Source organism: Salvelinus alpinus, chromosome 12, assembly GCF_045679555.1.
Source record: "Salvelinus alpinus chromosome 12, SLU_Salpinus.1, whole genome shotgun sequence".
NCBI classification, from domain to species: domain Eukaryota; kingdom Metazoa; phylum Chordata; class Actinopteri; order Salmoniformes; family Salmonidae; genus Salvelinus; species Salvelinus alpinus.
In genome coordinates, this window is record NC_092097.1 from 55,253,176 (window position 1) to 55,269,254 (window position 16,079).

Below are 16,079 nucleotides of genomic sequence, written 5' to 3' on the forward strand. Positions count from 1 at the left end.
GACGGAATGGTGCCAGAAAAATAACCTATCCCGCAATTTCAACAAAACAATGGAGTTGATTGTGGACTTCAGTAGACAGCAGAGAGAGCTAGTCCCCATCCACGTCTACTGGGCCACACTGGAGAGGATGAAAAGCTTCAAGTTACTTGGCGTGCACATCACAATCAACCTGACATGGTCCATTCACAGAGACAATGTGATGAAGGCGCAACATCGCCTACTCAACCTCAGGCTGAAGAAATTTGTCTTGTCCTGTAAGGCCCTCATGAACTTCTACAGGTGCCCCATTGAGAGGATCCTGTAGGGCTGTATCAACGCCAGGTACGGCAATTGCAACCACAGGGCTCCCCAGATGGTGGTGCGGTCAGCCCAACGCATCACCAGGGGCACACTGCCTGCCCTCCAGGACATCTACAGCACGCAGTGTCACAGATAGGCCAAGAAGATCATCAAGGACCTCAGCCACCCGAGCCATGGCCTGCTCACCCCGCTACCATCTAGAAGGAGGTGATAGGACAGGTGCATCAAAGCTAACCCTAAGAGACTGAGAAACTGGAGATAGAAGTTTCTTACTCCAGGCCATCGGACGTTGAAATAGTAACCTCTAGCCGGCCTCCTCCCAGTACCCTGCCCAAACTTAGTCTCTGTTAAAAGCAGGGTACTGGGCTGATACCACCTGTTACTCTACCCTGTACCATAGAGACTGCTGCCATATGTACATAGTCATTCAACACGGTTCACTTTAATAATGTTTACAGTAGAGTACCTGTACTGGGGTTCTGTGGTCACCAAACTGCCTTCAAGCGCAGCGGTCTCCCTTCACAGGAGTGGCAAGTGGGAACATATAAATGAACAAAATCACTCGGACCAGCCTTTCTGGACCGTGGCGGTAAAGCCTGATAAGTGCAACACCCAAAGGGCTCGCACGTTGACGGGCAAGGCACCTGTCCAGCAGCCCTGAGAATTGAAGAGGTAATTTAGGCAATTCAAGGCAATTTACTGCACATACAGTTATGCTGTGTTTGCTCAAGAGTATAATTAATTGTCTGATCCCTCCTGATGACCCGGATTGAATATTGGGGTGCGTTCAGCAGGATGCAACCTTTTGGAAGGTTCAGATAACAATATGCTATTTTGAACAAATATGTCTCTCCGACATGTAGACTCTCCGTAGGCTCCCGTGTGGCTCAGTTGGTAGAGCATGGCGCTTGCAACGCCAGGGTTGTGGGTTCATTCCCCACGGGGGGACCAGGATGAATATGTATGAACTTTCCAATTTGTAAGTCGCTCTGGATAAGAGCGTCTGCTAAATGACTTAAATGTAAAAATGTAGATTTAGGAAATACGTTGTCTCTATTCATGAAATTTATATCTGCAATGATCGAAGGTTTTTTGACTGAACGTGGCCCATGTAATTCTTCCTTAACGAAGAAGCACCACCTAGATGGCTACTTTAAAATGTTGGAAGCCCTCAATGGCAGTGTTCATGCCAAAATGGATTTTATCCACCTAGAGTCCTCTATCTAACTCCATGAGACTGACTCAATAGCCAGGTTCAGACCAGCAAACGCCGGCCCCTGATTGCAATGAGGTGCACCTGGAGACAAAGAGATACACCTGGGTTAATTAAGACATGTCACATAACATAAATACCGGGTGTATTGGGTCTTGTTGTCATCAGTTGCATTTTCTCTGTTACTACCACTCCTGTACCTGGAATCATGCGCATGTTCAGACTGATGGCGGTCACATGTGAGTATACAAAATCTGTATCTGATGCAGATTAGAATTCAAAATATATACGATCAAATGTTTGTATTTGTGAATAATAGAAGTACATGTCATATGATTTGAGGGACATTCAGTCCCTTTCGGACAAAAAACTATTCAAAACAAAATCATTAACAAATGTTGTGACATCTTGTGCCTGGAATAAGAGACCAAATGCTCAACTTGACTATAATACACTTAGTATAACTGAAATGTATTAGTATAGAGACCAATGCTGATTTCTAGCTTCATGGTACAAGTGCATATGTTGTGAGATGTTGCTCAACTAGCTGTGTGATGTTGTTTCAGTGCTGGCTGCAGCTTGCTGTACACTAACGGATGGAGGTACTGTATGTAATAATGATGATACTACTTAACCAAGCTAATGTGAGTGGTGTGTAATTCCTGGTTATTTGTCCTGGCAGCAATCAGCATCACGTGTGAAGGCTCTGATGCTTTACTGCAATGTGGTAAGCTAGTCCACACTGCTGAACAGTATACTCAACGACCACCTATGATAGTTTCTACTGTAGATTAGCATCACTAGCCCACACCATAGAGACCCAGGCTTGGCTCTCTGTTGTCCCTCACCTTTCTCCTTTTCATTGTCTCTTCCCCATCTCCCCCAGATGGAGGTAAGATTCAAATCAAGCGTGCCAACTATGGTCGTCGTCAACACGATGTGTGTTCCATTGGGCGCCCCAATAACCAACTCACCGACACCAACTGCCTCAGCCAATCCACCACCAGCAAGATGGCAGAAAGGTACTGGAACCTGTGCTGTTAACCTGTAGAAACTCTTTGGCTGTGTAAACAACCACCAGAAAGATGGCAGAAAGGTACTGGAACCTGTGCTGTTTACCTGTAGAAACTCCTTGGTTGTGTTAACCACCACCAGCAAGATGGTAGAAGGGTACTGGAACCTGTGCTGTTTACCTGTAGAAACTCCTTGGTTGTGTTAACCACCACCAGCAAGATGGTAGAAGGGTACTGGAACCTGTAGTGTGTACCTGTAGGAACTCATGACCTCTACCTGTCTTTGAAACACACAGGTGTGGTGGGAAGACCCAGTGTGTTGTCCCGGCATCCAATTTCGTTTTTGGAGACCCCTGTGTTGGGACTTACAAGTACCTGGACATCAAATACTCCTGTGTCCAACAGCAAGAAACAAGTTTGTCTCTGAATGTGTGCTAATATAACTTAGTGGTGGGCACCAATATCCATAATTAGATTCAACGTACTATCGGTATGACGGGATATTGTTTAATACTCCTACCCACTTTACTCTTTTGTAAAAAAGTGCACTCTGCTGATAGCTAGAAAAGGAATAGAATAGGTTGGTTCCTCTATGGTACTAGATTGCTAGCTACGTTTTATTAAATGCCGTCTTATGGCCACAACGTTTCAAACGTGCATGGGTTTCTCAACGTGTAAACCACCCTCACCTGCTAACTAACCCTAGCTAGCCAACAAGCTGTGGTTATTGAGAAATGTAGCCGGCAACAACTTTAGTTAGCGTAGCCTATAGGGAGGTCAGGGACCTGGAAGTGTGGTGCCAAGACGACAAAGGAACTGATTGTGGACTACAGGAAACGGAGGGCCGAGCCCCTCCCAACCAGGAGGCTAGAAATATTTGGTATCAGCCCTCCGATCCTCAATTCTACAGATGCACCATTGAGAGCTTTTTGACTGCCTGCATCACCACTAGGTATGGCATCTGACTGCAAGGTGCTACAGAGGGTAGTGTGTACGGCCCAGTACATCACTCAGGCTGGGCTCCCTGCCATCAGGATCTCGACACCACGTGTGTCTGAAGGCCCTACATACAGACTCGAGCCACCCAAGGCATACTGGTCTCTGCTACTCCATAACAGATGGTACTGCTGCACCAAGTCTGGAACCAACAGGCCCCTGAACGGCTTCTACTTCCTCCAAGCCATAAAACTGCTGAATGACTACCCTGACCATCTGCATTGACCGTTTTTGCAGTAACCTTTTCGACTTGTCTCATATGCTGCTGCTGTTCCTTATATGTACATATCTCGCTCAATTAGCCAGCAAGAACATGGAAGGGAAGTGTCTCAAGCTTATTTGATGGTTGTGCACTTAATCTGGTTTACCACTGAATGTTTCAGTGAACGGTAACTAGCTAGCGCAACTCCCACAGATTGGTAGGGTCTAGCTAATCTGACAGATGGCACAGCACAAACTGCATAGAAATACAGATTTGGTGTAGCGGGTCGACCTGTTTCACCAGCTTACCGACTGTTCCTAAGGAAGTGAAACTACAAGGTAACGGTGGAAGATGACACGCTTAACTCTTTGTACTTTAGTTCATGCCAACATGTTTAAAATGACTTTAAAAAATGCACCTGGAATCAACATTCCCTATTAGTGCCCATCACTAACGCTTCACCAGGCTAATGTGTGTGTCTTAATTTGTCTGGGCAGTGTGGTGTAACTCCTGTGTTGTCCTTGCAGTAAGCAGCATCATATGTGAAGGCTCTGATTCTCAACTACTATGTGGTAAGCTGGTCAACACTACCGTACGGTGTATTCATGTGGTGACGTATGTTAGTCACTAGCCCACACAAACACCCAGATTTGGTAATCCTTTTCTTCGTTCTCTTCCTCAGTTCGGGGTGAGATCCATATTCAGCGTGCCAACTATGGTCGTCGTCAACACGATGTGTGTTCCATTGGGCGCCCACAAAACCAACTCAAAAACACCAACTGCCTCAGCCCATCCACCACCAGCACAATGGCAAAAAGGTACTGAAACCGATAGTGTGCATATACCTGTAGGCACTCATTGGCTGTGATGTTAAGCTCTACCTGTTTCACACAGGTGTGACGGAGAGCGCCAGTGTATCGTCAAGGTATCCAACTCCGTGTTCGGTGACCCCTGTGTCGGAACCTATAAGTACTTGGATGTGGCTTACACCTGTTACTGAATGTGAGTGTTGTATATGTTCATGCACACATGACTGGGAACTAGAATGCTGGTACTGATGGTTTGTCTTGCAGGATATCTTCCTGGGGAACCTGAAGATGTACAAGTCTTCTGGGATATCTTCATCAGGTCATTACGTTTTCAATCAACTTCAATGACCTTGTAAACCTGTGTATTTTGTGCTGAAACATTTCTTAAACAATTTCTGAACTGTGGTTGTTGGTCTGAATTAAACAACGTTTCAGAAAGACATGACTGGTAGCCTCTTGTATATTACTGAATGTCACACCAATATTACTGACTGTGTCCTTTATTCTCGCCTTTCACCGGACTCATTTGTACCTGCCGCTAACGTGCATTTGTCTGGATGTTGATATTCTGTGTCCACCTTTAAGCAGTTGTAGACAAATAAAATACTCATTGCGATCAGCCTTTCCTGCCCACCTCAGGTGGTGTGATCTGGATGGTCAAACTATTTATAAATCAATTGTACATGCCTCTCAAATCACTGACAGGTAGTACCGTTGACTTATGGCAGCAGGCCTCATGGTCCTAATTTGTATGCGTCACCAGCTAATCTGGTCACAAAGCAGACCTGGATGGGTTAGACATTGTTATACAATGTGTAGAACCTACACATGTTGATCATTAAGTAATTGGATCAGATCATGAACCAAATGTTACTGAGAAGTGTAAATTAAGCTGGAGGCTATTTCTTCTCATAAACATACTTGCAGGGAAATTGCCCAACTACACATTAGTCATTTAACACCCTCTGATCCAGAAATGTAAACGGGGTCAAGGGCGCAGATCTCCCACACTGTCAAACACGTGGGCCCAACAGTTCCAAGAGCAACCCCTCAACCATCAGATTCCAGCCAGAGAATAAATATAATTCCATTCCCTGCCGCATGCACCACCAACGAACAAAAGAAACAACCATGAAAAACATCCAGGACAATGCAAGGACAACAATGTTTGAGTGCATGTACAGCACCATGTCCGTCTTGGTGCATTTGAATGTATGGATTTGCCCAAACACATGCATGGCATCAGTTTAACTGTAAAAACACAGCCCCTCAGTGTCATGTATGTATGGAATTTTTCGTCTTTGTCATTCTATCCTTCGCCCAGCAACTCCACTCGCACTTGTCTCTATTGGCAACCCTTTTTGGCTTTCTACGTAGCAGATCTTTCAACTATACAATTTATCTAATTGAATAGAATCTACAGACTGAGTTAATATTTTACTAAGAACGTAAGTATATTATTTCACTGACCTGGTCTCCAGATCTCCAACAGTATTTCTAGGGTCAATTTTAGATCAATGTTATGCATTTTCAGCCATTCCTGACTGGCTGCTTGAGGACAATACCAAAATAACTGGTCAAATAATTCTGTATCCTCACAAAATCTGCAGAGCTTCGATGATTGTATGCCCCAAATATTCAGCATTTTATTGACAAGAATTCTATAAAACTTTAGCTGAAAAGCACAAGTCTTGAATCAACTCATGTACCATGGAATCGGTAATTCAAAGATCTCTTCCCAACAATTTTGCAATCTGTATGGCACATGTCAACATCCTGGTCCTCCAATGAAACTGGCATACATTCCTATTTATGCTATTTTCTTTCCTCTACAAGATTTGGTCCTTCATATTGGGCAGACAGACCAGTTCCCTACGTCATCCTGCTGCCACCTGCGTCCATTTTTGGGATAATGCAGTAATCAATTGGTTATAATCTTGGATTGACCAGACCTTTCCAAATAATTCTGATAACTCCATGAAAGACAACTCTATCATTCCAATTGACAATATAATTAACCTTTCACTGCTACCAAACTCGGATCCGGGAGCACCCCCCACAGTAAAAAAGCTGACTAGCATAGCCTAGCATAGCGTCACAAGTAAATACAAGCATCTAAATATCATTAAATCACAAGTCCAAGACACCAGATGAAAGATACAGATCTTGTGAATCCAGCCATCATTTCTGATTTTTAAAATGTTTTACAGGGAAGACACAATATGTAAATCTATTAGCTAACCACGTTAGCAAAAGACACCACTTTTTTTACTCCATCAGTAGCTATCACTAATTCGACTAAATAAAGATATATATAGCCACTAACCAAGAAACAACTTCATAAGATGACAGTCTGATAACATATTTATGGTATAGCATATGTTTTTTTAGAAAAATGTGCATATTTCAGGTATAAATCACAGTTCTACATTGCAGCTGCAATCTGAAATAGCGTTGGAAGCAGCCGGAATAATTACAGAGACCGACGTCAATTACCAAAATACTCATCCTAAAACATTTCTGAAAAATACACAGCATACAGCAAATGAAAGCCCAACATCTTGTGAATCCAGCCATCATTTCTGATTTTAAAAATGTTTTACAGGGAAGACACAATATGTAAATCTATTAGCTAACCACGTTAGCAAAAGACACCACTTTTTTTACTCCACCAGTTTTTTACTCCATCAGTAGCTATCACTAATTCGACTAAATAAAGATATATATAGCCACTAACCAAGAAACAACTTCATAAGATGACAGTCTGATAACATATTTATGGTATAGCATATGTTTTTTTAGAAAAATGTGCATTTTTCAGGTATAAATCACAGTTTACCATTGCAGCCACTATCACAAAACTCACCCAAAGCGACTAGAATAACTACAGAGAGCAACGTGTATTACCTAATTACTCATCTTAAAACATTTCTGAAAAATACACAGCGTACAGCAAATGAAAGCCCAACATCTTGTGAATCCAGACAATATTTCAGATTTTCTAAGTGTTTTACAGCGAAAACACAATATATCGTTATATTAGCATACCACATGAGCTAACATCACCCCAGCATTGATTCAAGGCAAAAAGCGCGATAACGTTATCACCACCAAAATATATAAATTTTTTCACTAACCTTCTCAGAATTCTTCAGATGACAGTCCTGTAACATCATATTACACAATGCATATAGAGTTTGTTCAAAAATGTGCATATTTAGCATCACAAATCGTGGTTATGCTATGTAATCAGTCAAAACATGGCATGCATTCTGTCCGGCGCCATCTTGGAAGGGCACCTAAGTTTACGATTATTTATCGATTAGATTGACTAAAAAAATACAGGTTGGACAGCTAATGAAAGATGCATTGGTTATTAATGCAACCGCTGATTTAGATTTTAAAAATTAACGTTACTAGACATACAGTGTGCGTTACAGCCAGACTAGTGCCGCAATAATGGCCGAAAAATGCGTTTACATTTTTCCACATAAATACGGAATAAAATCATAAATAGCTCTTACTTTTGGACGAGCATCCATCAGAATCTTGGGCAAGGTGTCCTTTTGTCCAAAAGAATCGTTGCTTTGTTGTAAAACGTCCACTTCAACTTCGGAACTAGCAGCTAACAGTAGCTACGTGGCACACATGTCCAAATCCTCAAACGCAATACTACGAAAATTCAGAAAATAGCAATATACTCGCATAAACTGATATAAATCGGTTTCAAATAACTTCGTTATGATGTTTCTAACACCTATAACGAATTAAATTACAGACGGACATATCTAAGGCCGATAACTGAGCGTTTCAAAATGCTATCCTGAGGTCTTGCGTTGCGTAATAGCGGAAGTCGAAAAGAGAGCGCACCTCGTTCCTTGCCCTTTTATAAGCTCTGAAAAATACGTAGAAACACCATTCCACTTCTCATTGGTTACTGACATCCAGGGGAAGGCGGGTGCAGTTCATTTCGATCCATAGGGCACACACAGAGCTTTAAACTGATCTGAGAACAGAGACTATTTTTCTGACCTTCGCATGTCCTGTCATGATTTTCGCTGTAGAAAGAGTTCTGGTTCACCCACAGACATAATTAAAACGGTTTTAGAAACTAGAGATTGTTTTCTATCCAATAGTAATAATAATATGCATATTGTACGAGCAAGAATTGAGTACGAGGCAGTTTAATTTGGAGACGCAAAATGTCGAAGTTGAAACAGCACCCCCTGTAGTGACAAGAAGTTAACCTGTTGAGGCCACGGGTGCCGCTAGCGGCACTCCTCCCACATTCCATTGAAAAGGCAGAGCAGCAAATTCAAAAAACAAAATTGAAATATTTAACTTTCACACATTAACAAGTCCAATACAGCATTTGAAAGATAAACATCTTGTCAATCCAGCCAACATGTCCGATTTTTTAAATGTTTTACAGAGAAAACACCACATATATTTATGTTAGGTCACCACCAAATAAAAAAAGACAGACAGACAGTTTTTCACAGCACAAGTAGGCTGCAGGTAGCATGCACAAGCCAACCTAACTAACCTAGAACCAACCTAAATAACCTAGAAAAAACTACCTCAGATGACAGTCCTATAACATGTTACACAATAAATCTATGTTTTGTTCAAAAAAATTGCATATTTTAGCTATAAATCAGTTTTACATTACTGCTACCATCATAGCTACAGTCAGAAATCGCACGGGAGTAGCCAGAGTAAATACAGACACCAACTACCTAATTACATATCATAAAACATTTCAGACAAATATATGGTGGATAGCTAATGAAAGACAAATATCTTGTGAATACAGACAATATTTCCGATTGTTGAAGTGTTTTACAGCGAAAACACCACATATATTTATGTTAGTTCACCACCAAATACAAAAGACAGACAGACAGTTTTTCACAGCAACGGTAGCATGCAAGTAGCTAACCTAACTAACCTAGAACCAACCTAGAACCAACCTAAATAACCTAGAAAAAACTCCCTCAGATGACAGTCCTATAACATGTTACACAATAAATCTATGTTTTGTTCGAAAAATGTGCATATTTTAGCTATAAATCAGTTTTACATTACTGCTACCATCATAGCCACCATCACAGCTACAGTCAGAAATCGCACGGCAGTAGCCAGAGAAAATACAGACACCAACGTCAACTACTAATTACACATCATAAAACATTTCAGAACAATATATGGTGGATAGCTAATGAAAGAATAAGATCTTGTGAACAGAGCCAATATTTCCGATTTTTGAAGTGTTTTACAGCGAAAACACAATATATCGTTATATTAGCTTACTACAATAGCTAGCACACAGCAGCATTGCTTCTAGTCAAACGGTAGCATAGCACAGTTCGACAGATATATATGAAAAAGCATCCCAAATTGGGTCCTTATCTTTGTGGATCTTCCATCAGAATGTTCTCCAAGGGGTCCTTTGTTCAGAACCGACTTTATTTGGATCCATAACGAACGATTTCCCTCAGAATTAGCAAGCACCATTAGCTAGCATTGCTAGCCTCTCGTTCTTGAACCAATTCTTGCGTCGCATCACGTCTAAAGTCCAGAATAAATTTCAATAATATAATTAAACTATATTGAAAAAACATACTTTAAGATGATATTGTGACATGTATCAAAGAAAATCGAAGCCAGAGATCATATTCACCTTTAAAAAGGTTCTTCAATGAGCCGAGTACAGGTCAGACTTCGCGCCCAGAAAATAAATAAAAGTGCGCACGTCTCAGTCCAAGACGTTGTGTTCAGTCCCTGGTCGAGATAATCAACTGATTTTTTCTCTCACTTCCGCATTACACCCAGGCGAAGGCGTATGACGTGTTTCTACAGTCATAAGTGACATGCCCTTTTATAGACAAGCTCCTGAAGAGAGAGTTCGCTTTTGGAAATCTCACTTCCGGTTAGGAAATGGTCTGTAAAAGGAGTTCTGTTTCACTTAGAGAAATAATTCAAACGTTTTTAGAAACTAGAGACTGTTTTCTATCCAATAGTAATAATAATATGCATATTGTACGAGCAAGAATTGAGTACGAGGCCGTTTAAAAATCATACGATTTTCTCCAAAAGTGAAAACAGCACCCCCTTGTCCTCAACAGGTTAAATGGGTGTCCTGACTCTCTGTGGTCACTAAAAGTCCCATGGCACTGATCGCAAGAGTAGGCGTGTTATCCCCAGTGTCCTGGCTACATTCCCAATCTGTCCTTCATACCATCATGGCCACCTATTCATACAATTGGCTCATTCATCCCCCTCTTCTCCCCAGTAACTATTCCCAAGGTTGTTGGTGTAAATGAGAATGTGTTCTCAGAAAACTAACTTGTTTAAATAAAACTAAACAAATGAATTAATATAGATAGGCACATTGTATCTTGTCTGGTTTAGCGTCCCAGATAAAGCTAAATGTTTTTTACTCCTATGATTTGAAAAACGAGTCATCAGGAGTACAGTCGTGGTCTAAAGTTTTGATAATGACACAAATATTAATTTCCACAAAGTTTGCTGCTTCAGAGTCTTTAGATATTTTTGTCAGATATTATGGAATACTGAATTATAATTACAAGCATTTCATAAGTGTAAGGCTTTTATTGACAGTTACATGAAGTTGATGCAAAGAGTCAATATTTGCAGTGTTGACCCTTCTTTTGCAAGACCTCTGCAATCCACCCTGCTGTTAATTAACTTCTGGGTCTGACTGACAGATGGCAGCCCATTCTTGCATGATCAATGCTTGGAGTTTGTCAGAATTTGTGGGTTTTTGTTTGTCCACCCGCCTCTTAAGGATTGATCACAAGTTCTCAATGGGATTAAGGTCTGGGGAGTTTCCTGGCCATTGACCCAAAATATTGATGTTTTGTTCCCAGAGCCACTTAGTTATCACTTTTGCCTTATGGCAAGGTGCTCCATCATGCTGGAAAAGGCATTGTTCGTCACCAAACTGTTCCTGGATGGTTGGGAGTAGTTGCTCTCGGAGGGTGTGTTGGTACCATTCTTTATTCAAGGCTGTGTTCTTAGGCAAAATTGTGAGTGAGCCCACTCCCTTGGCTGAGAAGCAACTTCACACATGAATGGTCTCAGGATGCTTTACTGTTGGCATGACACAGGACGGATGGTAGCGCTCACCTTGCCTTCTCCGGACAAGCTTTTTTCCGGATGCCCCAAACAATCGGAAAGGGGATTCATCAGAGAAACTGACTTTACCCCAGTCCTCAGCAGTCCGATCCCTGTACTTTTTGCAGAATATCAGTCTGTCCCTGATGTTTTTCCTGAAGAGAACTGGTTTCTTTGCTGCCCTTCTTGACACCAGGCCATCCTCCAAAAGTCTTTGCCTCACTGTGTGTGCAGATGCACTCACACCTGCCTGCTGCCATTACTGAGCAAGCTCTGTACTGGTGGTGCCCCGATCCCGCAGCTGATTCAACTTTAGGAGATGGTCCTGCCGCTTGCTGGACTTTCTTGGGCACCATTAAGCCTTCTTCACAACAATTGAACCGCTCTCCTTGAAGTTCTTGATGATCTGATAAATGGTTGATTTAGGTGCAATCTTACTGGCAGCAATATCCTTGCCTGTGAAGCCCTTTTTGTGCAAAGCAATAATGACGGCACGTGTCTCCTTGCAGTTTACCATGATTGACAGAGGAAGAACAATGATTCCAAGCACCACCCTCCTTTTGAAGCAAGACAGAGTGATCTCCAGCCCAGCCTTGTCAGCACTCACACCTGTGTTAACGAGAGAATCACTGACATGATGTCAGCTGGTCCTTTTGTATAGTTTATTTTTTAAAGATCCAATACGTAGTATTGTACACTTCTCATAATTAGGTTTTAGTCCAGAGAGTCCAGAAAATCTAGATCTTCAATGAGACATTACAGGGATCTAGCTAGCAGACTAAATATAAAACTTGAGTAATCGGCATACATGGACACCTTTGTTTTTAAGTCTTGGATTTCTAATCCTCTAATGTTGTTATTTGATCTGATTTTAAAAGCTAGCATTTCGATGGCCATAACGAATAGATATGGTGACAGCGGACACCTTTGTTTTTCTCCGCTTGACAATTTAAAACTCTCGCTAATTTTTCAAAATAAAAGCCTGAAACTATGTCTAAAGCCTGGTCACAGCCTGAGGAAGCCATTGGAAAATGAATCTGGTTGATACCCCTTTAAATGGAAGAAAGATGGGCCAGCAAACACAGATAAAAATAAAAAAGTCACTTCCAGGTTAGACTTTCTCAGGTTTTGCCTGCAGAATCAGTTTTGTTATACTCACAGACAATATTTTGACAGTTTTGGAAACTGTGGAGTGTTTTCTATCCTAATCTGTAAATTATATGCATATTCTACGATCTGGACCTGAGAAATAGTCTGTTTACCTTGGGAATGTTTTTTTATTTTTTTTATTTTTTTATCTGACCCCTAGCGTCAAGAGGTTAAACTCACAGACACTATTTTAAACAGAAAACAGACAGCTTTATCTGGGACGCTAAACCAGACAAGATACAGTGTGCCTATCTATATTTATCCATTTGTTTATTTGTATTTAAACAGGTAAGTTGTCTGAGAACACATACTCATTTACAGCAACAACCTGGGGAATAGTTACAGGGGAGAAGAGGGGGGATGAATGAGCCAATTCTAAACCGGGGATGATTAGGTGGCCATGATGGTATGAAGGACAGATTGGGAATTTAGCCAGGACACTGTGGTTAACACCCCTACTCTTGCGATCAGTACCATGGGATCTTTAGTGACCACAGAGAGTCAGGACACCCATGTAACGTCCCATCCAAAAGATGGCACCCTACTGCCTTTGGTCATATGTTTTAGACAAGAGGAAAGGGTGCCTCCTACTGACCCTCCAACACCACTTCCAGAATCATCTGTTCTTCCATCCAGGGACTTACCAGGACCAACCCTGCTTAGCTTAGCTTAGCTTCAGAAGCAAACCAGGAGTGTGATGATGGGTGGTATGCAGGCCTAGCTGGCTATATAATGAATATGAATTGGGTGTTGTGATATTAAATATAAAAGCACTAAACATCCCTAAAATCTTCACTTAGTCAAAAGATTTATTTGAACCCTAAATGTTTCTCAAGTAAAATACTAAGAAAAGTTAATCCGCTGTTTAAATAGCGCTTTTGCCTGTGTACAGATTTCGATGTCTCATTTTTGATTGATTGCAAATGATACCTTTTTCTAAGTAAATACAAGCATTGCAGAGCTGGCTACAATTTAAATTTCATCCACCTGAAAATATATAAAAAATATTAAAGAATTAAACGTGCTGGTTGATAAAATACCTGTATTTATGGGAAACAGTTTGAAAAGGGTATTTTGTTATTAACTGATATTGTAAATTGGAATGGGTGAGTTGTCTTTTATAGAGTTATCAGAAATATGGAAAGGTCTGCTCAGTCCAAGATTTTAACCAATTGATTACAGCGTTACACCAAAAATGGAGGCAGGTGGCAGTAGAAGGAGGTAGGGAAGTGGTCTGTCTGCCCAATTTAACAGGATCAAAACTTGCAGCGGAATAAAAATAGCATAAATAGGAATGTATACCAGTTTCATTTGAGGACCAGGATGTTGATATGTGCCATACAGATTGCAAAATTGTTGGGAAGAGATTCCTCTCGATGATTCAAGACTTGTGCTTTTCAGCTAATGCAGATTTCGTAGTGAGAATACAGAATCAATTGACCATTTATTTTAGTATTGCCCTCAAGTAGGTTCTCAGGAATAGCTGAAAATGCAAAACATTGATCTAAAATTGACCCTAGATATGTTGGAGGTCAATTACTAATACTATTAACGTTTTTCCAACAGTCTGTAGAGTCTATTCAATAGAAATGGTATGTTAATCACAGCATAGTTGAAATATATATGCTGCGTAGAAATCCAAAGTGTTTGGCCAGCAGAGACAGGTGGGATGGGCTAAGGGAAGATGAGGGTTGGGATGTGGAATTGGAGACAAGTGGGGGTGGAGTTGCTGGGCGAAGGATAGAATGATGTAAAATAAATTCCAGATAAAACAAATACATCTGAATGACACTGAGGGGCTGTGTTGATACAGTTAACCTCTAACGAGCCTCTACCCCGGGTCCGGGATCACCCCCCACCCCCCCCACACACTGATTAGCATAGCTAGCATAGCTTCACAAGTAGATAGTAGCATCTAAATATCATTAAATCACAAGTCCAAGACACCAGATGAAAGATACAGATCTTGTGAATAAAGCCACCATTTCAGATTTTTTAAATGTTTTACAGGGAAGACAAAATATGTAAATCTATTAGCTAAACACGTTAGCAAAATACACCACTTTTCTAACTCCATCAGTTTCTTACTACTTCAGGTGCTATCACCAATTCGGCTAAACTAAGATATTGATAGCCACTAACCAAGAAAAAACCTCTTCAGATGACAGTCTGATAACATATTTATGGTATAGGATAGGTTTTGTTAGAAAAAAGTGCATATTTCAGGTAGAAATCACAGTTTACAATTGCACCGACCATCACAAGACGACTAGAATTACTATAGAGAGCAACGTGTATGACCAATTTACTCTTAATAAAACATTTCATAAGAATAGACAAAGCATAGCAATGGAAAGACCCAGATCTTGTGATTCCAGACAATATTTCAGATTTTCTAAGCGTTTTACAGCGAAAACACAATAAATCGATAAGTTAGCATACCACATGTGAAAACGTTACCAGAGCATCGATTCCAGCCAAAGAGCGCTATAACGTAATCACCGCCAAAATATATTAATTTTTTCACTAACCTTCTCAGAATTCTTCCGATGACACTCCTGTAACATCATTTTACAACATACATATACAGTTTGTTCGAAAATGTGCATATTTAGCCATACAAAATCGTGGTTATACAATGAAAATAGTAGCAACTCAAGCATCAAAATGAGGGACGTCAGCTTTCAGAGTGATCTAGTTTAATCGAAAGCTAATCATATACTTGACTGAAAAATACAGGGTTGACAGGAATCGAAAGACAAATTAGTTCTTAATGCAACCGCTGACTTACATTTTTAAAATTATCCTTACTTTTCAATACAGGGTTCGCCAAGTGACGCGATAACAAACAAAATGGCGAAATATGCGTTTAAAATATTTCGACAGAACAACGATTTATCATATTAAATATTGCTTACTTTGAGCTGTTCTTCCATCAGATTCTTGGGCAATGTATCCTTTCTATGTTGTAATCTTCTTTTGGTCGATAGATGTCCTCTGTCCTTCGAAATGTCCACTAACAACGACCGAGACCCCGAAACGTTCCCAAAGCTAGAAAGTGCACGACAAAGAAATTCCTCAGAATCGCACTAAACGGATATAAATTGCTATAAAACGGTTCAAATTAACTACATTATGATGTTTTTAACAACTATAACGAGTAAAAACATGACCAGAGAAATATTGCTGGCTAAACAACGATTTGGAATGAGGCAAGTCCGATGTCCTTCACGCTTCAGGCGCGCGACGAGAAAGGG

At 40.8% G+C, this 16,079-nt stretch overlaps 1 protein-coding gene across 1 annotated transcript; it reads left to right on the forward strand.

The window, feature by feature from the left end:
• Positions 1–1,681: 1,681 nt before the first annotated feature.
• Positions 1,682–4,975, forward strand: LOC139536385 (L-rhamnose-binding lectin CSL3-like). Its single transcript, XM_071336884.1, has 9 exons — positions 1,682–1,752; positions 2,080–2,115; positions 2,196–2,240; positions 2,400–2,535; positions 2,823–2,941; positions 4,252–4,296; positions 4,407–4,542; positions 4,619–4,726; positions 4,798–4,975. The coding sequence occupies exons 1-8, from the start codon at positions 1,722–1,724 to the stop codon at positions 4,722–4,724; spliced, it is 654 nt and encodes a 217-aa protein (XP_071192985.1). The 5' UTR covers positions 1,682–1,721; the 3' UTR covers positions 4,725–4,726; positions 4,798–4,975.
• The last annotated feature ends 11,104 nt before the right edge of the window (positions 4,976–16,079 follow it).

Excerpts from the sequence above, each read along its gene's own strand:
- LOC139536385 (XM_071336884.1), top strand. The coding sequence starts at position 1,722 with ATGCGCATGTTCAGACTGATGGCGGTCACAT. Across the intron at positions 2,536-2,822 it reads ACCAGCAAGATGGCAGAAAG|GTGTGGTGGGAAGACCCAGT; the intron begins GTACTGGAACCT and ends TGAAACACACAG. Across the intron at positions 2,942-4,251 it reads TGTCCAACAGCAAGAAACAA|TAAGCAGCATCATATGTGAA; the intron begins GTTTGTCTCTGA and ends TTGTCCTTGCAG.